The 25306-nt window shown below is 39.9% G+C and overlaps 1 protein-coding gene across 6 annotated transcripts in view; it reads left to right on the top strand.

The window, feature by feature from the left end:
- LOC130417197 (adhesion G protein-coupled receptor L2-like) overlaps window positions 1–25306 on the top strand; it is a 95738-nt gene that overhangs the window by 59081 nt on the left and 11351 nt on the right. For 4 of the 6 annotated variants that reach the window (XM_056742543.1, XM_056742541.1, XM_056742546.1 and 1 more), the window contains exons 7-17: window positions 338–441; window positions 545–730; window positions 1929–1967; window positions 7166–7349; window positions 13334–13456; window positions 13822–14027; window positions 14756–14929; window positions 16842–17051; window positions 17260–17480; window positions 17974–18040; window positions 24604–24695. In XM_056742543.1, coding sequence (XP_056598521.1) covers window positions 338–441; window positions 545–730; window positions 1929–1967; window positions 7166–7349; window positions 13334–13456; window positions 13822–14027; window positions 14756–14929; window positions 16842–17051; window positions 17260–17480; window positions 17974–18040; window positions 24604–24695 — 1606 coding nt within the window. The remainder of the gene's footprint in view (window positions 1–337; window positions 442–544; window positions 731–1928; window positions 1968–7165; window positions 7350–13333; window positions 13457–13821; window positions 14028–14755; window positions 14930–16841; window positions 17052–17259; window positions 17481–17973; window positions 18041–24603; window positions 24696–25306) is intronic. The other 2 variants (XM_056742544.1, XM_056742542.1) reach the window with 1 other exon arrangement.

Below are 25306 nucleotides of genomic sequence, written 5' to 3'. Positions count from 1 at the left end.
CATATGGTGATGTGGAAATTGCAGACATAATGAGTTTTAAAGAGTGCCAGAGTTTGCGGTCCGTAATGGATGAAAGCCATTTATCTGATTTTTATTTATTTGCTCAAATCAGTTGATTTGCTCTTTGTTTAAACAACGTTTTATATAAAAATCATTCCACGGCACGGTTATTATATTTGTTGTTACAAATGCCATCAGATGTAGTTCAAATTAACATTAAAGAGTGAAAAGAATAATGGCAGAATGAAAACACTTTAGATGTTTTAATTGCAAAGATAAGGACCACCACCGTTGCGCTGACCTAAAATCACTGAACCCAATTTTCCCTTGTGTCCAGGAATCGCTTCGTTTCTATGCACGGCTGTCGATGGGACCTGGAATCCCAAGGGTCCCGATCTCAGCAACTGTACGTCCCATTGGGTGACACAGGTGGCACAGAAGGTGAGTTGTACACTGCAGAGACAGGATTCCCTTTCACCTCTAAAATCTGCAAACTAAACAAGAATTGGGCACTGTTCACTTTCTTCCAAACGGCTTCTCTCAGATCCGCAGTGGAGAAAACGCAGCAAACCTGGCCAATGAGCTGGCGCGTCACACTCAGGGTCCCGTGTACGCCGGCGACGTAAGCTCATCCGTTCGACTGATGGAACAGCTTGTGGATATACTGGACGCACAACTGCAAGAACTGAAACCTCGTGAGAAAGACTCGGCGGGGCGCAGCTTCAACAAGGTGCAGTACAGAACCATCTCCACGTCTGATTTCACATGCAACATTTGTTTAATGGGGTCGACTGAATCTTCAAGCCTCAAAATGAATCTGTTATTCAACTATCTGTAAGCAGGTAAAGGTAATTTATACTCCCAATCTCTTCTGAAGCTGATAAGCAAGGGAACGCCACCCCCCGTCGTTCGCTGAAATTACTCGATCTATTCCCAAAGGCCCTCATGGCATTATTGAGGCTTATTTTGGCAATTTGATGTGTTTCCTGAGGCCAGTTGCCCTGGTAATTCCCAATGCTAATTTATCCGTCATTGCAAAAAGTCCCAAGATGTATTTTCGTCTATCACTAGACTCTTGTGTCCCACCCACTCGCATTTTTCGGATTTTTGACTCATTACGGCATGTTTGTTTGAAAATGTCCATTTTTATAAGCCTCGTGGGAATTTCTCTTTCTCGACCACAGCGGATGGCTTTGTGTGAATACTGGAAGGAACCGATTAGAAGTTCCAGATCACCTCTCTGGTAATCACAGGGTTGGTGCGGCCGAATTTACACAATGCAAAAATGTGCATTAATGTCTAGAAGGCAGAAAAAGATGTAGTCCTTCCTGGAATGCAGTATTCAATCTCACACTTTATATGGTGACAGTGAGATGACATTGTAATGTAATTACAACCCACAAGCACCACAAATGTTTCACTAATGGGAAAAAAAAGATGAAAAAATGAAATTTCTCCCTCAATAGAACCATTCTGGAACGATCCTCTTAGTCAGTAAATTTCGCAATGGTATTAAATTTGTTTCCAGCTTCTGTGGTTTGGAGAGAAAGCTATACTACGCCACTCGAAGAGTTTGAAACAGTCATGTCGCCAGATAGCCCTGTAATCGTGACCGTCAAAAACAAGTGACCTCTTCTGGCAGCCGGTATTGAGTTTAATGGATTCTCTGGCTTCATTTGAATGCACGCTCCAATACGGCCATCTTCATATTTCCCCATTCAGCAAACCTCTTTTATAACATTCAGAAAGAGTCTTTTAATTGAAAAGGGGGCCGTGGCGTACTGCTAATGAAATGTGGCGATATCGGGCTCCAGCTATTTGATGTGTGACGTAGGCACATTTTCACTAGGGCTTGTTTGTTCTCTCTTTCTTTCTGTGTGTCTGTGCTATTCTTAATCTTCCGTCTTTGTGTTTTAAACCAATAAAAGCGTCAAAAAAGAGAGAGGACTTGCAGGGCCTATATGAAGGTATACATGGACACAATCCCAGAATTCCCTTCACCTGCTCAACTGCATGCAGCTCGTCTGTCTGGCTGGAAGTCCATCTTTATGTTTTTCTGCGGGCATTTGCCTCCATTTTTAAGGGTCCAAGCATGAATTTGTTACACTCAACTTAGGAAGTAAATGTATTTAAAATTGGTGGCTTTGTTTATGTATGTGTCATTGAGGTATACCCACAATTTTGTCAAAGCTCCCTCTAGCATTTGTCAAGTTTTTGTCAGGCAAATAGTCTGCGGTGGCATTTTCATTAATCATCAGACATGTTAAACATTCAACACAACTTGGTTGTCTGAGGCCAACGAAAAATGTGGGGTGTTCTCTATTTGACAAAAATGGCTATAAATCTTGAGCAAGTAAAGTTGAAATAATCTGGGTGCTGGTGGCACTATAAAAGTGAAATATCTTAAATTATGCGAGCATTTGTGTGTCTGATTTGCCAATGCTCGACTGTTCGTTTTGGTCGTTGACCAAAGTCCTAAAATTTACATGAAGACAGCTGTTTATTAAAATACTCCTCAGTTTTCACAAGAGGCCATGTTGAATGCATTCTTTCTGCTGAAATAGTAAAGGATAGTCCATATTGTGGGTTTTGATACCCAGTGAAGACACGGACTGATGAAATGTATATATTGAACGAATCGATTGAGTGAATTGTAAAGAAATATAGTAGGAAAGTTTATCACTGACATACTTTCACAAATGTTGGTGTGTCATTTAAGGGCTAATTATCAAACACATATGAACTCTCAACAAATGTCAGCAAGAAAACAAAAGCTATTGTTATAAAATGAACAGGTTATTGTGCTTGGACCCTGAGAATCGCTGCTTGCAGCTAGACTTCTGTTTAGGTTTCTTTGGCTTTTGCTCACTCTGTCCACATTCTTCTGTTCTCCATTCAGTCCCTTCATCATGCTCGTAGTCTTCACCTTTTCAATATCTGTTCATTCCTCAATCTTTTAGCTCCACTTCTGTTAGACTTACTTTTAGGCTTCTCTCTCTCTTTTTGCTGCCAATGATTGTCTTCCTACAGTAATAGTTGTGCTGTTCTATCAGCTGATAGCCTAATCAAAGTCTCACTTCCTCACCTGAGCCCTTCAAACTACTCTTTCTGTCTAGTGGACGTCTTTCTCTACTGTTCCATTCATCTGTTTGTCTACATGTCATGCATAACTCTCCTTAAATGTTGTCATCCTCAATTATGTGTTATTCATTTTTTATTCACAGCTGCATCTGTAAAAAGAATACTGCCATATTCACACTGCACAAATACTTTATGCAGTTTGTATGCATTTCGAAAGTATGTAAAGGGGATATTTAAATTCACCACGAAAAGTAAAAAAGGACATCAAATGCATACATGAGTAATTTGAATTGAGGCTTTCAAGGTTTGAAGATCAAGTGAAAATAAAATAAAATATATATTTAACATCAACAATGGTACATTTGCATTGCAATTTTTATTATCGTGATGTGTAAAAGCAGTGGCTTTTATTCAATAGTTTGTGTTTGTTCTGCTTGGTGTTATTTGTTTTGCCTTTATTTGAATTCTAATCATCTTATGCTTGAATTCCAGCCTGGAGTCTGTTTTCTGTAGTCTTTATCGATTTTACAATACTACAGTCAAATATTAGTACTGTCCTCATTAGACTGCCAAATGTTGTCTGGTCATTTATGGAAATATATGTGGAAGTCCATCGGTTGGGTTGGGGATCTGACCAGGCTTCACCATCATTCATTTTAGTTGGTGTGAAGGTGCTTTGTGTTTTTTAAGTGTATGCGTGTGTTTCTACCTCCTGGCAGACAGTTTCAGATCTGTTTTTCCCTCACATCCCGACATGCTCATCAGTCCTCCAAAATCAGAACTGTGTTTAGATGATAGTGTGTTCTACATTAGATCTTTGTTTTGTCTTTGAGCCCCCAGATTTTGGTGTCGGGCAATCACAGCCAAGCACCTTCTGCCTCCAGGCCACAGAATGTATAAGCTGTAAGGTGCTTTACTAGAAAACATGAACCCATACAAATCCCATACCAATGCGTCTGTTCTGTCACAAACCCAAAGATTATCCTTTGCTCCGGAAACATGTTGATTTGTGAGAGATGTCATCGGTCTGTTTGTAGGGCCCTGTCCACACGAACACGGGTATATTCGAAACCACCGTTCTTCCAAACGCAGTGCTCCGTCAGTGAAAGCCATCGTTTTTGACAACTGCCAGAGTGAAGCTTTTTAGGGACTCCGGTTTCAGTGTTGTCGTGTAGATTGTGAAACTGGATATATGCCGTGTGACGTTGGAGAGCATGCTGCTATCTCCTTATTTGATGTCAGATTCTAGGATACTGATTGGCCAACACGGCTTGATGGTTAGGGTTCTTTCGCCACCAGTTGGTTTGGAATGCTTCTGATAGAGTTTTTTGCGTTTTCTTTTTAAACACAGAAGGAAAAACTCAGTTTATAAAAATAGGCCTAAGAGTCTTAATGATGTCTTGTTTGCCAAATGTGTTGTTTATAAACTCTACTGTACTTGTTTATCCCAAATCTTGATGGACTTTTAAAAGCACCTATTCTGTCAATGAATATAGAGAGGGTACAGGACATTACTGGCGATTAAATGTGCTGGAAGTCACTTTAAATAAATTAAACGCCAGCCACTGAACTTCTGGCATTAAAATACAGCAAAGCTGCTTCTATTCTGCACTAGAAGCACTGGTAGAGTGTTAATCTAGCTGACAGATTTACATCCAGTTATCTAAATAAAATACATTTCAGAGGGTTTTAGGCCGTTATCTTCATGGCGGCAGTGTTGGTTTGTTTTCAAATAAAAATGAACATGTTACCAAAGACCACTAATTAAACTAAAAAGCATTTTGCCTACTATGAAAATTGGCCAACATCACATTGTTTTCTGCTAGATTTTCCTTGCATGCGAGCTGCTATTTTTCAACCTCACAGTTCGTTTGCATTTAAATGAAGGTCCTAATCTCAACAAACAGTCAGCAAATTAAAAACGCACAAAGCATCAGTTTTCACTGTTTACACCCTGCTTCTTCACAAATGCGTGAAACTGGTCGGATCGGGCGTTCCGTGACCTTGGCCAGGATGAAGATCAAGCTCATCTGCTTCCAACGCTGTGCACGGTAACAAAAGAGCCGGTCGATTTTCCCAAACCAACTGTCAGAAGGACTCGTGGTTGATGACAGACTCATTTATGTGTCTGGCTCTTTGTAACGCTGAGTTCTTTGTAATTGGTGGCAGTTGCCGTGGTCCTTCAGGTAGGAGAGAAATCCTTGCAGCCCACCGGGTGACTCGCACTTCATTCAGCCCACACAGCCCTCAATCAGAACCTGACAAATGAAATGGCAGAGAACAAGGAAAGTAGCAGATGCTTTGGATCTGAAGTGACTTACAGTTGACTAATTGCAGAGGCAGTCCCCCCGGACCCACCGCGGGTCCAGTGTCTCGCTCAAGGGCTCCGTCGTAATGGGATCCTCTTAGCAAGTCTACGGTTCTGCGATCACCCCATCTAGAGATGTTCCCAGACTGTACAGTCAAAAGAAAAAATGGTTTAAATATAATTTGACATTAATTTAACATTTATTAAAGTAACACTCTACAGTGGTTTGTATTTATTAACATATGCATTTGCTAACATGAACTACAAGAAGCTTTTAGCATTTATCAATCTTTTATTAATCTATTAAAATATCAAATATAAAGCGAATAAACATTCATTTTAGTTTTAATTATTGGTAAATAAACACAGGCTGATGTGAACACAAACCTTTATTCTGGATGCGATTAATCGTTTGACAGCACTAATTTTTATTGTTAAATTGTAAGATAAGGTTCTAAAAATATTAGTATTTTGAAAAAATGTATATGAAATTTGACATTGTACTGTAAGATGCATGCATGTTTAATGATGCATAATTACATTAAATAATGTATAATAATATAATAATAATAATTTAGAGCTGCGGTCTGGCAGTCTTTGTCTGTGTGTGTTTTTATTCATTCATTCATTTTAATTGATTTATTTTAAAGGATGTGTTTTCTTTCATTCATGTGTTTTTAAATAACAAGTGTGTCTTAAACAGTGGGGGCATTTTTAGTTTGATCTCTACTAAAGTTTAAAGATTTATTTAGTTTATTTTGTATATTAGTTCAAGTTGATAGCATTAATTTATTGTTTTTAAGTATATACTGTTTCAAAAATACCGTATGTGCACTTTATTTAAAGGCTTGACTTGCAAAGTCTGGGCCGTTACACAATACTGCACGTAGAGTTGATCATTTCCTTTAAGTTCCTTCACTTGCCCTTGTAATAATGTCCAGAGATTGACACCATGTTAAAATCATCCTCCGCCACTGCAGTGTTGTAGCCCCGTTGGGATTTTTTAATTCAATTAGATCCCGGTCAGGGCCTGAGGAAATGAAACGATTCCTCCTGGATACAAATGAGAATATCCTATTCTTCAGCAGGCTGTCTGTATTCTGCAAGCGGCTTTCCAGCCTGATATCCCTTTTTACCTTACGGGAAGATTTTTTTTGACAGCGTTATGGTTAGATCCTGTTACAGATAGGAAGGCGTGCTTTATTGATCCCCAAGAGGAAATTGAATACAGCAATCATGGAGTGTTTGCTTCCTCAAAGCAGCGGGCAGCAGCTGGGAGCAGCTTTATATTTCTACTGGGATACCCAAGTGGACTTTATGCAGAGAAGGCCGTGCCTGTTTGCCAATTCATCTTTGGTAAATGGGTAATATAAAGCAATAACTCCAAAGGGTTCCCCAGGGGATGGTTACTTGGCACTTGAGGAAAGATTTGCATTTTTGTGAAACCTTTCAAATAAATTCATGACTAAAACAAAATTGTTTTTTTTTGTATTTGATGGTTTCATTTTTCCAGTCATCTCTGAAGACAAAGTTGGCATAAACACACGCAACACATTTAGTGTCAAGCCCTAAAGTCCAACGAACATGTTTGCTCCAATCGCACTTCTTTTACAGATCCAAAAACTGTTTCATTTCCCATTATAGTTGTTCTTGCCTGTCACAAGTCTCATTTGCTTCTGTCGTCCCCTGTGTGCTCCATGTGCCCAGACCTTTTTCCTGTGAAAGGGAGGGAAAACTATCAACTGCCTGTCATTTCTCTTGTTTCCATGGTTACAGGCCATCGTGGACACGGTTGACAACCTCCTGAGGCCAGAAGCCCTTAAATCCTGGGAGGACATGAATTCCACAGAGCAAACACACGCCGCCACCATGTTACTCGATACCCTGGAGGAAGGAGCCTTTGTCCTTGCAGACAACCTGATCGAGCCCGCAGTCGTCAGAGTGCCCGCCGAGAACATCAGTGAGTCATTTTATATCAATCTTTAACTTTTGAAATAACTGAGGAGGTTTCGTGTCCAGTCACAAGTCAGGCCGATGCCTAATGACGCTCTATGAAACCCAAATGGGAAGGCATGAGATGACCCTGAGGATCTCACCGAGGGGTTTAGACTTTATTGTAGTGTGTAGAGAGCACATCTGCTCTCAGAGTCCTCAAGTGCTCGTCTCAGGATCACTTCAGTTCACAATGTTACATAAGACATTGTGAAGGCCATCTCAGGTTTTCAAAATGAACAGCGAGCTCATATCGTGGCTTTTAGACTTCTTAGTCGCAAGTTGAAACATTGATGGTTTTCTGTTACTGTGCTTCAAACGCATTCTTTCAATTATGAATGTTCGGCTGTAAGATAGATTCAAAAACTTTCTAAGCTTCAAGACCACATTTAGAAATATCCTGTTTTCCATCATTTTATTTCTGGTTAGTTTGCTGTGTATGTCTTTCGATCACACGTGACACATGATTGCGAGGGACTTAAAGGGATAGTTTATCCATAAATGAAACTTCGGTCAATATGTACTCACCCTCAGGTTGACTCCCATAGTATTTATTTTCCTACTGTGGCACTAAATGGGGCATGAGATCTGTTTGTTTGGTTACTGACATTCTTCCAAATATCCTCTTTTGTGTTCACCAGACAAAGACATTTATACAGGTTCAGAACATTCCGAAGGGGAGTAAACGATGACAGAATCTTCATTTTTGGGTGAACTATCCCTTTAAAGAACGTTCTTAAGTCTTTTATGACGTTCACATCTTTAAAACACAACACTCACAGTGAGAGAAAAATGCAGCAACAGTCGAAGGCATTTATCTAGTATGTTTATGTAAGCCAAAAATGATAACAAAACGTGTCCCGTGTGAACGGCCACTTGCAGAGAGCAGCAATTGGTGGAAATGGAGACATTGTTGTTCATTTCTGATACGGGACTGGAGCGGTTAAGTCTTTCTGAGCAGACACATTTTGGAGCAGATCCTCAGAGATAACATAAGGAAAGTGTGAAGCGGAGATACATTATTTATTAAACAGGCAGTAAAGCAGACTGCGCAGGATGGAAATGCAACAGAACAGCTTTGATGGGTCCTGCTACAGCAGCATCGCACCAGTTTCTCACAACTTGACTGAACACGATTTTTTGATATTAGGATATTATAGGGTATTAAGCGTATGTTCTTCATCTAAAAACAATATTTGAATGAAACTGTTATTTCATAATATGTTAATAATGTTGCGTCAGCATTGGAATATACTTCAGCAAGCCCAAAGCAAATTAGTCCATGTCACTTTTAAGAAAATCTTGTGTTTGTGAAGATTTCAGTCTGCCTTAGGTTAAGAGTGCTGGCCTTGGTAGATCGAAAGGTTACGTTTTGCAGAATCCCTCAGATGAGGTTCGCACACTCAGCTTCTAACAGTGCACACACCCCTTCAGTCATCTCTTCAGATATCAACTTTCCCTGTCAGTCCACGGGACGAGAAGAAAGCGCAAAGTAACCCAACCCGATTCAAACCTCTCACTGCTTCATTTAGGGACCCTTTTCCCGGCAGTTTCGATCCTGGCTAAAGAAATCATTGCTCTGATTGCGATGTTTATATCCGGAGTTTTGAGAATATTCTGAGCAGCAGAGAAACCAGGATTCACCAAATTGCTTGAATGTGACATTTGAGAAGAGTTTATGGAATCAAACCTCTGATTGGATCTGCCGGTTTCATTTCCGCCGGTCACACTGTCGCAATGTGCCTTGAGATTTCCAACCAAGGTTTATTATTCTTAACCCAGTCCACAAGCTGTAAAAATCAACACATGGACTGTGAAAGAGCAGTGAGAATTGAATGTTGAGGGAGAACTCTATGTCTGGTTAGTTCATCAGTTTTCAAACAAATTGATGATGATTGTTGCAATTTGAAATGTGTTTGCCCAAGAACTGATCTGTCTGAAATGTCTTGATTTGAGATATTTTAAAGTCCATTACACAGTCCACATTAGGGTCATCAGTCATTAGAGTGTGTCATCAGTGAGAAATTACTGTTATAAAGTGATTAAACACACGGTATAGCAAACATAAAAATGGCCCTGAGATAGAACCCTGAGGGACATCATGTGTAAAGTTGATCAACTATGAGAAGAAAATGGTAAAGATCAGTAAGATACAGTGCAGTACCAGGAAAGTCTTGCTCACTGATGCTGGTGAGATGTTTTATTGTGCATTTCAATGTTGATGGGCTGGTTCAGTCTGTCCTGTTTATCATAAAATCAAATTGTTTTATAAAAATTGCATATTCCTCAGCAGTGGACTAGATGGATAGATAGTTACACTTTTCAATCCGTCATGTCATGATTGAAGCCTGGTAAACGCAGGAAATCTGAGATTTAGTAGCTGTGTGGCCCCTGGTCAGTCTGGTGATTATTGAACAAAAGTGTGTTTGTTGTATTTAAAAGAAAAGGTATAATGTTCTGGCTGGAGCCTGCGCTTTGAAAAAAGTCTTCTAATAAAATGTGAAGGCCATCGAGTTTCTTTCCATAATTTATTTTCTTTTCATAGGAGAGAAAAGCGCTTTCAAACTGTTCAGGTATTAGGTTATAGCTTCATAACATCTGATAGTATCATGATAATTTGGATAGATCTTTGATTAAAGTCAACATGAAATCAGAATTAAACCTATTTGCATTTTTTATGCTCATTTTTGGCTGTAAACTGTTCATCAGTGCATGTTATTCCGAAGAGAGAAATATTTGTTTTTATAATCTTTCATCAAAATGTAATAGCTTGCTTTGCCTCAGACAGTGTTTTCTCTTTTGACTGACGTCACCAAGCAGAAACCGCTGCTTTTCAGGATCAGATCTGTTCCCAGTGGATAAATACATCATAGTATGGGAATGGAAATGGGTTGCAAATGTAGTTTGTGTAATCTACAAACCATGTGAACAAAGACAGTTTTATTGTACTACATACATTGAAGTGATAGTTCACCCAAAAATGGAAATTCTGTCATCACCCCCCCACCCAAACCCCATTTGTTATTTCAAACCTGTATGACTTTCTTTATTCTTCAAAACAAGACTAGACTTCCATTGTATGGACACAAACATATTTTTTGTGCTTTGCAGAAGAAAGATTGAAAAAGAAGATTTGAAATGACGGCATAGTTCCCTTTTTACACCGAACATTTTTAATCCTATTATTATTTACATCCCCTTACAGTAAGTCACATCTTTTACTTTCCATGGATTCCTGAATCTTCTTTTGTTCTGTCACAATGAATGGATCCTTTAAAAAAGGAAGAGAAAAGTTATAAATATAGCTCTCTCAACTTGCGCAGAATATTCCAAGTCTTCTGATGTAATATGATAACAAGACGAGAATAGCATAATGTTGTTCTAAGAAAGTAACTGTCGAGTCATGTGGGTTTGTAACAATGGCTTTGTTCGTTTCATTTGAGTAGATACATTTTACAGTAAAGGGGTTTTGATGATTTGGGACTATGAAAGGTATCTAGGCACCAGGTGAGGAGTTTACAGTACATGAAGCTGCATCAACACCACTGACAGTCTTAGGCTTTATGTTGTGATTAAGGTATTGTCTCCTTGAGTGCAGTAGATATTGTTCTTTTTGTCATTTTCTATGGTTGCAGTTACTGCCGGAGACAGAGAGAGAGGTGGGATTTGAAACCGAATAGATTTAGCTCAGGTCTCAGCATGCGGCAGCCTTGATTTCACTGTTCACATAGAGAGAATCCAGCCCAGGGCCCTGCCAGCGGAGTTTATTAGTAATGTGATCTCATTCATATAAGTCAGCTTTGTGCACTCATCTGTCGTTTCACTGCACAGGCCTCCGGGTTGCCATGGTTTTCCTCTTTAACCTTGGCTCAATAGTTTTCCACCCCCTTGATTTTTAAGTCGGCTGCGTGGAAATTTTTCCTTAACTCTACAAACAGCGAGGCTGCTATCCTTAGTTGTGCTTTTGTTAAGATTTGGCTTAAAGTCTTATGCTCAAAATGAAGAGCGTCTCATCATTTGCTCCAAACCTGTGTGTATTACGGGTTAGTTCACAGAATGTCCATGCTGCTCTTTTCTTCCTTTTTGGGTCCAAGCTGTAGCTTCCAAATAAAATGGATAGTTCATCCTAAACTCACCCTCATGTCTTTCAAAACCTGAATATGCCTTCTGTTGTTCACAAAAGAAAATATTTTGAGAAATGTCTCAGTGGTTTTGTGTCCAGACATTGGAAGCCAGTTACCATCATTCTTCAATATCTCTTCTTGTGTGTTCTGCAGAAAGTACATATCTGAGGATGTGTGCTTAATGGAATTTGAGTCACAACTCAAAATCTGTTGTTTGTCATAATAGTTCACAAATTGTATGGACTTCTGTCATGGAACATGTCTCATGAGCGTTCTGCTAAGCATGTTTTTTCTTTATGGAAAATCACACGAGAGCTAAATGACATGAGGGTCAGTAAATAATGGCGGAAGGTTCATTCATCAGTTTAAAGTACCTTGTTTCATGTAAACCTGTCTGTAGTATGCTTAACCCTTGTGTGCTGTTCAGGTCTGTGGGTCTGTTATCAAAAGAAATATTATTCAATTCCTTCTTTTTTCAAATTTTGGAAAAAAATTGTGGAAACTGTAGGTTCTGTGTACCTTCACTTTAATGTCTTGGCCTCCTTTTAGTATGTTTGTGTGTGTGTGTGTGTGAGAGAGAGAGAGAGAGTGTGTGTAAGTTTGAGTTTACTGTTACTGACCCTCCTGTTCCAGCAAAAAAATTGAACAAAGGCACAGGGCAAATATCAAGCATATGCGCTGTTTAGATGCTTGTAATTGGGATGAAGTAAACATCTTTTAATTATTTTTACTTAAAGTGTTTGATTGTGTTGAATTATAAACCCCACCAACACTGGCTGATTAACACAAATATAAACACCACACACGGGTTAAACATTTATTTGAGTCCAGAAACCTGTAAATGTGATGAAGCAGCCGGCGTTTTTGTATGAAAGCGGCAGTTAACTTAATTTCATTAGAAAAGGCCTGCAGTATACTTCTTGAATCTGCGAGCGGCGGTCACTGTTAATGAGATAACATTCCGCACTTAAATGAGAGAATATTTCTGCTGCGCTCATCTCAACGCCCACCAACAATGTTTTGTTCTCCGCTGCTTATTTAAAAACGATACGATATGGTGAAAATGCAAATATCTGGCTGCGCCCTGAGGCACACTGGGAAACTTCTTTACGTCTTTAGTTTCAATTAAATTAGCCCCCACACTACAGCGAGATGGAGAGAGAAGCAAAAGAAAGTCAAGCTTTTCTTTCCCTCTCTCAGACGGAGCGAAGTAAAGGGAAGGGGTTTGTGTTGATACCGATGTCCTCATGACCCGACGGTAATTTCACACATCAAAGAGAGCACGGGCTGACTGGAGCGGTCCACGGTCGCTCGACGGCTCAGCCCAGATCAGCTCAGCCAAACTACAGAGCTATCTCAACCCACCGGGAGAAGCCCAGGAAAAACCCAATGATAGTTTTGATCTCGGGCATATTTGACATTCAGATGGTTGCCGACTGTTCTTTTTACTCCTGATATCTGATTGTCTCTGTCGATTGGTGAAAGTTTCCTATCTTTCTGGCGAGCGAGTAGCAGTGAATAGAGCCTTGATCATTTTTTCAGTTCGGCTTTGTCGAAATGCGAGGTCAGAAAACTTCTCAGGCGGTTAATAAAATGACCTTATTCTGAAAGTAATGTGATCAACATCGGCGTTGCTATAATAGGGTTGTTTATGCATTTGGAGTTTCAGGAGCGCTGGGCGGTACCTTCACGATTAACTGTGAGCTTTTCATGCTGGAGTGTTTCATGGATTTGGGAAGGCGTGCTTCGCGTGGCTGTGTAAGAATCAAAGGAACACCGAAGTGTCACATTTGGTAATCCATGTCTGTCTGTGTTTCTCTCCGCTTAGTTTTGGACGTCTACGTGTTGAGCACTGACGGTCAAATTCAAGACTTCAGGTTTCCACAGACCAGCAAAAGAGGAGCCGCAATTCAGCTCTCAGCTAACACGGTCAAACTGAACAGTAAAAACGGTAAGCAAATGAACATTTATGTACACGAGGAAATAAACTTTCGATACATTGAAGAAGTCAAGGAGTTGTGAAGATGTGGATGAAGGCCCAGTATATGTGAACAGAAATCCTTAGTTCACGCATAGTTATCTTCAGATGTCGAAAGACTTGTCAACTATTTAACCCACGTTAGCTAACTTCAATTTGCATGACAGTAGTTGATGTGAATAAAGAAGGCTAACTCTTCCTGTAGCACCCCTTGTGGCAACACCGAGAGCGTAAGATTTCAAATAAAAATCAGTCAGAAGTGTTGAAACTATTTCAGACTAATTATATGCGGAAAGATAACGGAAGTGTTATGATCCTTCTCTTGTCTTTAACTCCAGGTTTTGCCAAGTTGGTTTTCGTCCTCTATAAGCACCTGGGGGATTTCCTGAGTACAGAGAACGCCACAGTGAGGTTAATGGGAGAGGGCGGAGTCAGAAACCACTCCCTGACCGTCAACTCCCACATCCTCTCCGCCTCCATCAATAAAGAGTCCAGCCGGGTGTTTGTGTCAGAGCCGGTCGTATTCACACTGGAGCATCTGGACGTAAGACATCAAATGCTTAGTTACAGACGGCTATTGGTTTCAGGTGTTTTGATGAAATTGTAGGGGGATCAAATCTGGGATTCGGAATCTAATGTAAAACCTGGAAATAAACAAGGTTTTAGGATCTTGAAACACTTAAGACGAGTTTCTGGGTCACTAATCATATAAGCAAGTTTGGGACATTCTTTTGTATAGAAGCTCAGGTTTCTTACACAGGATGATCTGGGATCATGCTGGAATAACATGAGGTTTAGCACAAACTTGTGAATGCATGCGGTCTTTAGGAGGACAGACCAAGGCTGGGTTTCGGGAAACTCATCCCAAATCCTTTCTCATTTCACAATCACTGAAATTGCATGACTGATTGTAATGACATGCGCTGTTTTAAATGAGAAAAATTATAAAGAGAATTTGATGTAAAAGTTGACTCGGACCGTATGTCCTACAGGAAAACAAGGCCATGTCAGGTCAGTCTGTTGGCTTTGAGACATTTTTTAGGCCAGGGTTTAGTTCAGCTGTAGGGTTTGTGTACTGGAACAAAATTCTTCTTAACCAATCATTGACTTGTAATTTTAAGATCAGGGTGTGGGCTATGATTGGTTGATCCAAAAAGATGTTCTAGTTTGCGTGAATTCAGTTTTGTGTCTATTCTTAAATGTGTAAAGGTCAAAAGCTTGCTATTGTTGCGCCCGGCAGATCAAGTTGTGTTTCTTTTATCCATACATCAGACAGAGAATTACTTCAACCCAAACTGCTCTTTCTGGAACTACTCGGAGAGGAGCATGATGGGATACTGGTCAACTCAAGGCTGCAAACTCCTGGCGACAAACAAGACTCACACCACGTGTTCCTGCAGTCACCTCACAAACTTTGCCATCCTTATGGCTCATCGTGAACATGCGGTGAGTATCAGTTTTACTCTCAGACCTGACAGGATGTCGAATTTAAGAAATCCGCCTTCGGTTCAGTAAAGTCAGCAGCTATACTTCGGTACTGATTTCCGGCTTTTTATGCCGTTCACGTGATCCTGATTTTTATTGAGTCAGAGTTTCCAGAATGTCATTTTATTCTGCTGATATGGTGGAATAAATTAGGCGTAATTTGCGTTCATCACGAGCGACTTATCTGTACAAGTGAACAAATGAACATAATGGAGTGCTTTCCCCAAGCACAAAAATAATTCTCGGCCTACTTTGATGAATGAAGCCCTTGTGCTAGATGTTTCTGGGAGCAATGCAATTACGCCTGGATGACATGATATCATACGCAGCGATCGTTTAAACTGTAATGAATGTGGAAATTATGGGATTTGTGGTGCGACTACTTACATGGTCTTGGGCCATGAACTTTCCCCGTCACTGCATCAGCAGCTGTAAATTTAACCACAGAACCAAAAGCACTTGCACTGAAACACATCAACCTTCATAGTGACATCTGGAAAGTTCAAGGCCGCCGTGAGTGAGATGTAATAAGGTTATAAGATTTAAGGACTAAGGGCTTAGGGTGATCGGTCGACTGTGTTTTAACAAATCCAGAACTGAAACTGTATTTTCATTGAATATCATGTGAAAGTGTATAACCCTTTGCCGGGAATGTGTCGGTACAATGTCCCCGGGGGCTTCAGAGCTGCTGGCGTGAGGACAGGCGATCAATATCAGTATTATGTATCATGTTATGACAGTTTCCTGTTAACATTGAAGTTAATATGTTGATTTATTGTAAACCGTATTGCTATCTATAGTGAAAAACAGATGGATGTGTTTATTATATCATCATCATTATGACATAGGAACAATGTATACATGCAATGCATGGACTGTGCATACGCACCTTTTCATTGCATATTGTATTTTTTGTATCGCTCTGTTGTTAAAGTGTTTTGTCATTTATATAATGAGGACCAATTATTTGTACAAAATTGAAGAATCATTTTTGGAATGTTTAGAAGCCAGTACTGTTTAGCGTAACATCAACTGGAATTATTAGCTTTCTTAAAATTTAAAATTCTGGTTTTTAGTTGCAAAGCCAGTATTCTGTGGACATTTTGAAGCCTAACTGGCTTTACTTTCTTAAGTTTACATTAAGAAAAGTGTCAACGTTTTTTGAATTGCCAGAAAAATAAGAACTAATTTAAGAGAAAGTTAAGAAAAATGATGTTGGTGTGATATTCAAGATTAACATTCACACAATCATCATTTTTTTGTGTCATATTTACTGTAACTCGTAGTTCAGCCCTGTTAATGTGTTCTGCTGAATCCCTGTTCTTCTGACCTTGTGGCCTGTTTCATCTTCTGGATATAAATGATAATGACCATCTTAGTTAAACAGACACACTCATTTAACGGAGGCAGTGTAAGCTTCAAGTGAATTATACTGTTAATTATAGGTTTGCTCTTGCATAATCAATATGTTTTTAATGAAGCGGTCATTTAGCAGATTCTTTTATCCAAAGTGCTACACTTAATACAAGTTCAGCCTCCCTGAGGTAACCCGAGTGTCTCAAGAATACAAGTGCTGTAGTTTCTTGACGGTCCCTTCAAATCTCAACCATTCACTGACCATCCGTGATGTTTCACCATTTGTAATCATCAACCCTCTGTGGATTCATTCATGAACCACAAATATACATATAACATATTTCTATAAATCTTACATTCTGTATTGAATTCCTGTTTGACTTTTTTTTACAGGTTACAGTTAAGTCACCCTCTACATTTTCGACAAACCGACAGCACTTACTCATATTCTGACAAGTCAAGCATCTGAGTTAAGTGAATCCTGGTCTGACTGTTAATGCTAATGTGTGTTTTCAAGGGCGGGGGAAGCGTCCACGAACTCCTGCTGACAGTCATCACGCGAATGGGCATCGCCGTTTCGCTTGTCTGCCTCGCCATTAGCATCTTCACTTTCTGCTTCTTCCGCGGCCTGCAGAGTGACCGCAACACCATCCACAAGAATCTGTGCATTAACCTCTTCATCGCCGAGCTCCTCTTCCTCGTGGGCATCAACATGACCGAACCTCCGGTAGGTATCAACATCTGTGGGATTACGATTGTACATGTTTCATGAACCTTCTTTGGCGACCTTGTTTTCACCAATTTCCATGTTCTGTTCTGTCTGTCTGGAACAGAAGCGTTTTGTAACAGTTGTATATGGCGGATGTTACATTTGAAGGTGTTTTTAAGGTGCTAAAGGCTTGAAAGTGAACGGAAACTCCTGTTTTTCTGATCAGATCGTGTGCTCTGTCATCGCTGGAGTTCTTCATTTCTTCTTCCTGGCGGCGTTTGCCTGGATGTGTTTGGAAGGTGTTCAGCTGTTCCTCATGCTCGTGGAAGTCTTCGAGAGCGAATTTTCCCGGCGAAAGTACTATTATGCGTCCGGCTATCTGTTTCCCGCTGTAGTGGTGGGGATTTCGGCAGCCATCGACTACAAAAGCTACGGCACCAAGAAAGCGTGAGTTTGAGTCTGAGTCCACCAGATGTTATTGTGTTTTATTGGCTAAGTGTGAGTTTGGTTTATGTGATTGTTGTGTCGCACTTTGAGTGACATGGCCATATGTTTCTCCAAGACTTATTTCACTTTGAGCCGATGCGACAGTTTGTTCAAGCATTTCCAAAAGAAAGCCTGTCATGTTAGAGACAACCATAGGAGTGCATATTTCTCTTTGATATCAGTCCAAATTTACACGGAGACTTTGATGAAGTTGTAGGCTGATTCAGTTTTTTCAAAGACTTGAGATTCAGATTGTGAAACATCTCATAGAGAAACTACTTACCACTTTCACTTTTTATGATCATTCAGTAAATCCGTCCAGCTCCCAAAAACACAATCACGGCAATTCATAAATCTTTTCTCATTTGTGTGAATTGAGAGTGGAGTTTCTTGTGAGCTCAGGTTATTGCTACTGTGGTCATTTCTCACTTTAGTTTCTTTTTTATCTTTCCAGTTGTTGGTTGAGGGTTGATAATCATTTCATCTGGAGTTTTATTGGTCCCGTCACATTCGTCATCATGGTAAGTTTTGAACATTTCTCACGGTCACCTGGTTCTAAATATATGTAACGCACACCTGTAACAAATAGGTTGTAAGATGTATGGAAATATTGCAAATGTGCATCATTTCAAAAATAATTTTAATTCTTAAACTACTTATATACAGTCAAAGTTTTAGGTTGATGCAGATAGCAGAGAGAAGCATCTGTTGAGACAAAAAATAAAAATTTGAATTCTATGTTGGTTCTTTAATTTTTACGTATTAGGTGTATTTAAACATACTTTAAATTAATTTGACATTATTGTCTCACATATTGTTATCAATTTATAGTGCAGTTCTAATTTACGAAACGTGCAGATTTCAGTTAAGGTCAATACTAACTGCTCAGCAATGTAAGTAGCTTTGCTTATATTGGTCAATGACGTATTCTGTGTTTCTTTTTGATGGTCAAGTACAATGTGTCTGTCTATTGGCCGTGAACACAGTGATGTGTTCTCTTTTGTTATTAATGTGTGAACAGAAATGAAAGCTATTGGTCAGCCTTTATTTAGTTCCCAATCGTGACTCCACTGCATAAGACAGATTGGTGGAGAACGACTTCGCTGCGGACCTAAAGGTCATTCATTCGTTCTTGAAAAAGAGTGATAAAGGCTGGAGAGGGAGACGAGTATAAAGATAACAAGTAGGAGGGACTGACAGCTATAGATTGCTGGAGTTTAACTGTACTGACACGAGTTACCGCACCGCTGTGAGGAGAGTTTTTTTCAAACTGATCCACAGATGGAGAAGAAAATATGACACAGTGAAAGGAGAAAGAAAGTGCAGAAATGGATGTGTGTTCTGGGTATGACAGTAGATACACAGACCGTGACCTCTGCAGATCACTTATTCATAAAGCACACATTTACTTCACAGACATCACCTTCTTCTGGGGTTAAAGGCAATTTAAAGACTCTACCTCGGTTTATATTCCACACTTAAAATAAATTTGTGTGAACAAGTTTTAAATGTATTTTCTCACAGCTTTCCAGCATTTACTAAATGTGTAAATACGTATTCTGGAACCATGAACACTGACAAAAACAAAGCGACAAACTTGAATGGACCTAAAAATGGGTTTAATTTCCTTTCTGTATCTTTCTTGGGGTGAAATGAGACCCATTGACAGAGTTGGTAAGAACCGTGAGCTGTTTTAATGATGGATTTACTGTGAAGAATTTCTCTCTCAGTCCTGTAGATCCTCCCTTCACCCCAACAAGGTGTATAGCCTCACAAACACTCGCCGTCAGACTGAAGTGTCTTCTGTTGTCTGGCTGTTTTCTATTGGCTGTGCACTTGTGGGTAGGTGAAGGGTGAGATGGGGGGAGGCGCTGAGAGAGTTGAGGCGGTTCGGTTGGCCCGGCTTCCTCTCGTGCCGTGCCTGGCCTGCCGGGCTGTCTCATCGGATCTGTGTCATCGCTCTGAGGCAGCGTTAAATGCATTTCCAGCTTCTCCAGCCACGCTGGAACAAAACAACCCTAGTGACTCGAAGACAACATGCAACAGCAACATGATCACTGATCTAAAAGCTCTCTCTCTGTCTCTCTCCCTCTCTCTCTCTCTCCCTCTGTCTCTCTCTTTGTCTCTCTCTCTCCCTCTGTCTCTCTCTTTCTCTTTCTCTCTCTCTCTCTCTCTCTTTGTCTCTCTCCCTCTCTCTCTCTCTCTTTGTCTCTCTCTCTCCCTCTGTCTCTCTCTTTGTCTCTCTCTGTCTCTCTCCCTCTGTCTCTCTCTTTCTCTTTCTCTCTCTCTCTCTCTCTCTCTCTCTCTCTCTCTCTCTCTCTCTCTCTCTCTCTCTCTCTCTCCCTCTCTCTTTGTCTCTCTCTCTCTCTCTCTCTCTCTCTCTCCCTCTCTCTTTGTCTCTCTCTCTCCCTCTGTCTCTCTCTTTGTCTCTCTCTCTCCCTCTGTCTCTCTCTTTCTCTTTCTCTCTCTCTGTCTCTCTCCCTCTCTCTTTGTCTCTCCCTCTCTCTTTGTCTCTCTCTCTCCTCTGTCTCTCTCTTTCTCTTTCCCTCTCTCTCTCTCTCTTTGTCTCTCTCTCTCCCTCTGTCTCTCTCTCTCTCTCTCTCTCTCTCTCTCTCTCTCTCTCTCTCTCTCTCTCTCTCTCTCTCCCTCTCTCTTTGTCTCTCTCTCTCTCTCTCTCTCTCTCCCTCTCTCTTTGTCTCTCTCTCTCCCTCTGTCTCTCTCTTTCTCTTTCTCTCTCTCTGTCTCTCTCCCTCTCTCTTTGTCTCTCTCTCTCCCTCTGTCTCTCTTTTTCTCTTTCTCTCTCTCTCTCTCTCTCTCTCTCTCTCTCTCTCTCTCTATCTCTGTGTCTCTCTCTCTCCCTCTCTCTCTTTCTCTTTTTCTCTCTCTCTCTCTCTCTCTCTCTCTCTCTCTCTCTCTCTCTCTCTCTCTCCCTCTCCCTATCCCTCTCTCTCCCTCTCTCCCTCTCCCTCTCTCTCTCTCTCTCTCTCTCTCTCTCCCTCTCCCTCTCTCTCCCTCTCTCTCTCTCTCTCTCTCCCTCTCCCTCTCTCCCTCTCTCTCTCTCTCTCTCTCTCTCTCCTTGTATCAGGCTCCCATTTTTTTTATTCTAGTGCATCCTTTTTTTAACAATTTAGAGTCTAGACTTAATTCCACTTATTAGTTATTACTTTTTTCTTACACTGGGTTGACACCAAAGGCACATTAAGCGTTTGGCGCGATTTCATTACATACAAAGTCAATGCAAAACGTGTATAGACGTGTTTGGTGTGAACCCAGCATTAGAGGTATCGGACTTACACCTAATATTCAACCTCAGTGTAAACATTTAAACCTGCAGACTGCTGCTATCACAAGGTGTGTTTTTATTTTTCTAAATGAGAAGATTCAAGTTTGTCAGATGTCAAAATGAATATCATAGTCTTGCGTCTTGCTAGCCGTGTCAGAAGACCAGCATATCACGGAGCCCTGGCACTGGATTTATTTACAGGATTTACTAATCAACACTCTAACAGGGATGGGCAGTATTTCAAATACATGTATTTAAAATACGTATTTGAAATACAAAATAGTATTTTGTATTTTGTATTTTAAAGCCTTTGGAAAAATCTAATGTAATTTGTATTTAAATACATTTAAGATGAGTATTTTTGTATTTTCAAAATACTCAAAATACTTTGAGCCAGTCAACCTTTTTATCAGGGTGTTTTCGTGCATCAACCAACATAATTCAGGCCAGACACGCCCTTCCCCCAGCAATCATGCACGTGAGCTTCAGGTGTAGATACAACCCAGCATTGGATCTGCGACTTTTCTAGAATAATGTGAGGATTTCATGGTCAATTTTATTTGTGTTTAAAATATTAACGTTACTGCGTGTTAGGTATGGGTGATGTCATGACAACATCAACATGTCGTAGATTCGTAGCGATTATATAAATTGATTTAACTTTTTTTAAATAGTTTATAGAGCTATTGGGGTAAGTAAATATTTATGTTTACCTTTTAGTGGCAGGAATAATTGGAACATGAGAGTGGAAAAAGAAACAAGTGTGAATGAATAATTGTGATTTGTTATTAAAAGGAAAGGAAATTCTAATTCTCACTTTTTGTGCACTCCGAGACGGAGAGGCACGTGTGACGCGGTAAGCGTTGGAATAAGCGCACAGTTGCCGCTTTGTCTTGTAGTTTTCTGCAGTTGAAGCCTTGTTTATACTTTACAATTCACATAAATACTCCGCGAAACTGTTTACTGCGCGCACTCCTCATTAAACCGACGAGGCTTTTATTCTTGACGTGCTCTCTGTTGTATAAATCTGTGAAACGACAGGGGGCGACACTGATAAATTCTTCTCCAAATCATCAAATAGGAGCGATGAGAGGAAGTCATTTGTTTGCCGAATAATTTGTGAAACACTCCTCTCGTGATTAATGGATTTCTTCACATATAAATTGATTAGATTTTGGGTCATTTTTAGGTCATTATGTGAAAAAGGTTTTGAGTACACTTCTTAAACCCTCAGTAAAACCCAGTTAACTTCAAATTGTGACATTATAACAAAACATATCAATATATGATAACATTAAACACTAAATTGAAAAATACTGTCTTATACATTTTTAAATGCATTATTTTCTTTTAATTAACGATTGTATTAAACAAAATAATCTCCATCAGTTTAGTGTATTGATTGTGTGCATCTGTGATGACACTGATGAATGATACACCACACAAAATCTTTATCTTTCAGTAGAAAAAAAACAACTTTGGGCGAATAATGCCAAATTCTAATTTTATTTATTTTTTATTTTAGACAAAATTTCTATTTTTGTTACTGAGTTCGAAGTTATGATGGTGATAAAACATAATAAAATAAAAACATTTATAAAGTGTCTTTTTTTGTAGATGCGTATTTCCTACCGGGCAGGGGAAGGGAAGCGGTAAATAAAATGAAAACGAAAGTTTCTTAGCAGTTAAACACATCATGCTTTTTGGCATTTAGAATAGGCCCAGATAGATTTCAGCCTAATAGGGGTACCTGCACTGAATCACCAATTTCACATGTATTTTGAGTATTTTCAAAATACAAAATACTGTATTTGTATTTAAATACATTTTTCCACACAGTATTTTGTATTTGTATTTAAATACACTTTTCCACTCAGTATTTTGTATTTGTATTTTAAATACATTTACATGTATTTATGCCCATCCCTGCACTCTAATAGAACATACAAAGCAGTCGTTCAAATCTTTTTAACTTTTCTTTCTTTCTGAAAGCCTCTGAAAACTTGTATGCTTTCGTACGGTTTCTGCCGGTGATCGATGAAGCGAGAAACTTTCTTTTCATTTTCTTTTCAAAGAACACAGTCTTGTTTTCTCTGTCTTGCACTGCATGGTTTTCTGTGCCTCCAAGAAATAAACAAGACAAATGTGTGTTTTTCACCCACTGCTTTGCGACGCTGTAATGTGCTTATAATTGACCTATTTGTCATGAAGTTTTTGTCTTTTTTTGGGGGATTTTAGCCAAACACAATATACCAAGTTAACAACCCGCACCCTGTTACCAACCTGAAATGGCGGTTGTTTCCTTCATCTTCACGGTTTGACCCACATTTTAGGGGTAACAGCTGGAAGTTTTCCATGAAGTTTCTCAGCACTCCAGGAGCACTTGAATCAAGATCTTTTCTCAAGTCGTCGGACAGACACTCAGACACCAGTTCCATGGGAATAACAAACTCTAGTCACTCAACAGTCACAGTTTTGCAGAAGAGGTCAGATAGTGTCTTCTGTGTAACACAAAAGAGAGATGTTTTGAAGAATGCACAAGTGTTTCTGCATGCTGTGGACTATCAACCTGTAACAAATTGAAATGGTCTATGTGATACGTGCACTATATCCCCACAAAGCTACAAGACATGACCGAAATCTAAGTGCCATAGGTCTTACAGCCATGTCCACAAGTCACATTTGTCTTCACAATGGCGTTCTGCTCCTCACACTAAACTATCAGATGACTTCAGATGATGTATAGTGCATGAATCAGACACACATCTTCTAGTATTTGTAGAGCTTAATCGTCCTTAAATATTACCTTTCTTTTCTGCCAGCTGCTTTGTATGTGAACAGCAAAAACTGCTTTAGGGACAATAACATTACTACAAAGTATTTTTTACTTATTTGTAGACTTTGAGAAACAGATGCATGGTAAATCGTGTGATTCAATTCAAATAAGTGTGTCGATATATGTTTAACTCTTAAGTTTCACGTTTTGGATAGAGTTTGGTGGTCTGGAACTCAACCGTCCTCCACCAACTGAATGAACACATTCCTCTCTCCACATTTAAAATAGAAGCTTTCCAAAGTTGCTTCTTTAAGAGGTCTCCTCTGGCCCGTATGAATGACATTCCCATGTTCAGGGCGGCGTAGAAAAACAAAAGTTGCTGCCAGCGAGCAGACATGTCCAGAGCCACAGTTATGACTTACACTAGTCTGAGAAGGCGCCTACAGGCAGTTTGTCTCCAATAATCCTTAAGATCCAAATAGGGAACAAATGGTAGCACTTTATTATCCGTGTGACGGTTTGTATCTGAATAAATGTTAATGTTCCCACTGGCAATTGGAAAACAGCTGAGGTTGCAGATCCCTCTGCGTGGACGTCCACATCTAACCCTATTTTATTTAACACTTGAAGTGTGTAGTTCACGTCTAAACAAACAGAATCCTGAAACGGGATTGTTTATGTGGAGTAGCTTCTTGGAATCTTCCAGCGCAAGTCATCCGTTCCTGCTTTTTGCAGTCGCCGTCTATTTGATAAATGATTGAAGGTTATACTTTGCAGTGTGCATCAGCCAAGGTAAACCATGCTTTATTTTTATTTTTAATGGTGTTTAATAGCCTGGTGATCACAGGTCCCAAGCGAGTTGTTTTTGCTTGTGTAACCGCTACACAGTTGTCTCAAGTAAGAGTCCAGCTGCCAAAAAGAAAAATCTGAATATTAAATGATGTTTTGAGAAACATGCCGACCCAATGACGAGATGTGTGGGAAGGTTGTGTGGTCTTCTCAACATGTTTTATCTTTCCTGACAGCTTAATCTCATCTTTCTGGTGGTGACTATGTACAAGATGGTAAAACACTCGACGTCTATGAAACCTGATTCCAGCAGACTGGAGAACATACGGTAAGATCAACCTTGAAAAGCGTTGCATGGTTTGCATGCAGCTGTCTTCGCGATTTTTCATCCAGATACACGCTTTTCTAGCCCCCAATTACCATCTGGATTACTTCGCTGGCATTACTTTAAGCGGCACGACTCTATAATTGTTATAATCACAATGTGACAATTACATCGTTGCTGTACAAATTGGTTTCGTGGTAATGGACGGCATTTCAGGTTAAAGGTGGCACACGGGGTAGAGGTTGCGTCTGGGACCAGATTTGTGGTAAATACTCGCTCAAAGCTAATTTGAGTTTATGGGAATAATTATGGACGGCATTAACCTTTCGAACACCATGTTATTAACTTCTTCATCCCGCCGCTGTCCCGCAACGTCAAAGCACGATCCGGCCCTCTTGTAAACACTGTCCTTGGAAACTAGATGCATATTTCCAGATAGGAAGCACAATGGAATGATGAGAAGCAAGACGTTTTATTGGACCCCGAGTCAAAATTACTTTTAAACGTGCAGCTGGGGGTAACAGGAGATGGAAAAATCTCCCCCGTCATGTGTCCGTATGAAAGGATCGGCCCTCCAGGACATTCGATCCGCACAGATAGTTGCTGGAATCTCT

The sequence above is a fragment of the Triplophysa dalaica genome, chromosome 3 (assembly GCF_015846415.1).
Source record: "Triplophysa dalaica isolate WHDGS20190420 chromosome 3, ASM1584641v1, whole genome shotgun sequence".
NCBI classification, from domain to species: Eukaryota; Metazoa; Chordata; class Actinopteri; order Cypriniformes; family Nemacheilidae; genus Triplophysa; species Triplophysa dalaica.
This window is presented reverse-complemented; position numbering and strand designations above follow the sequence as displayed.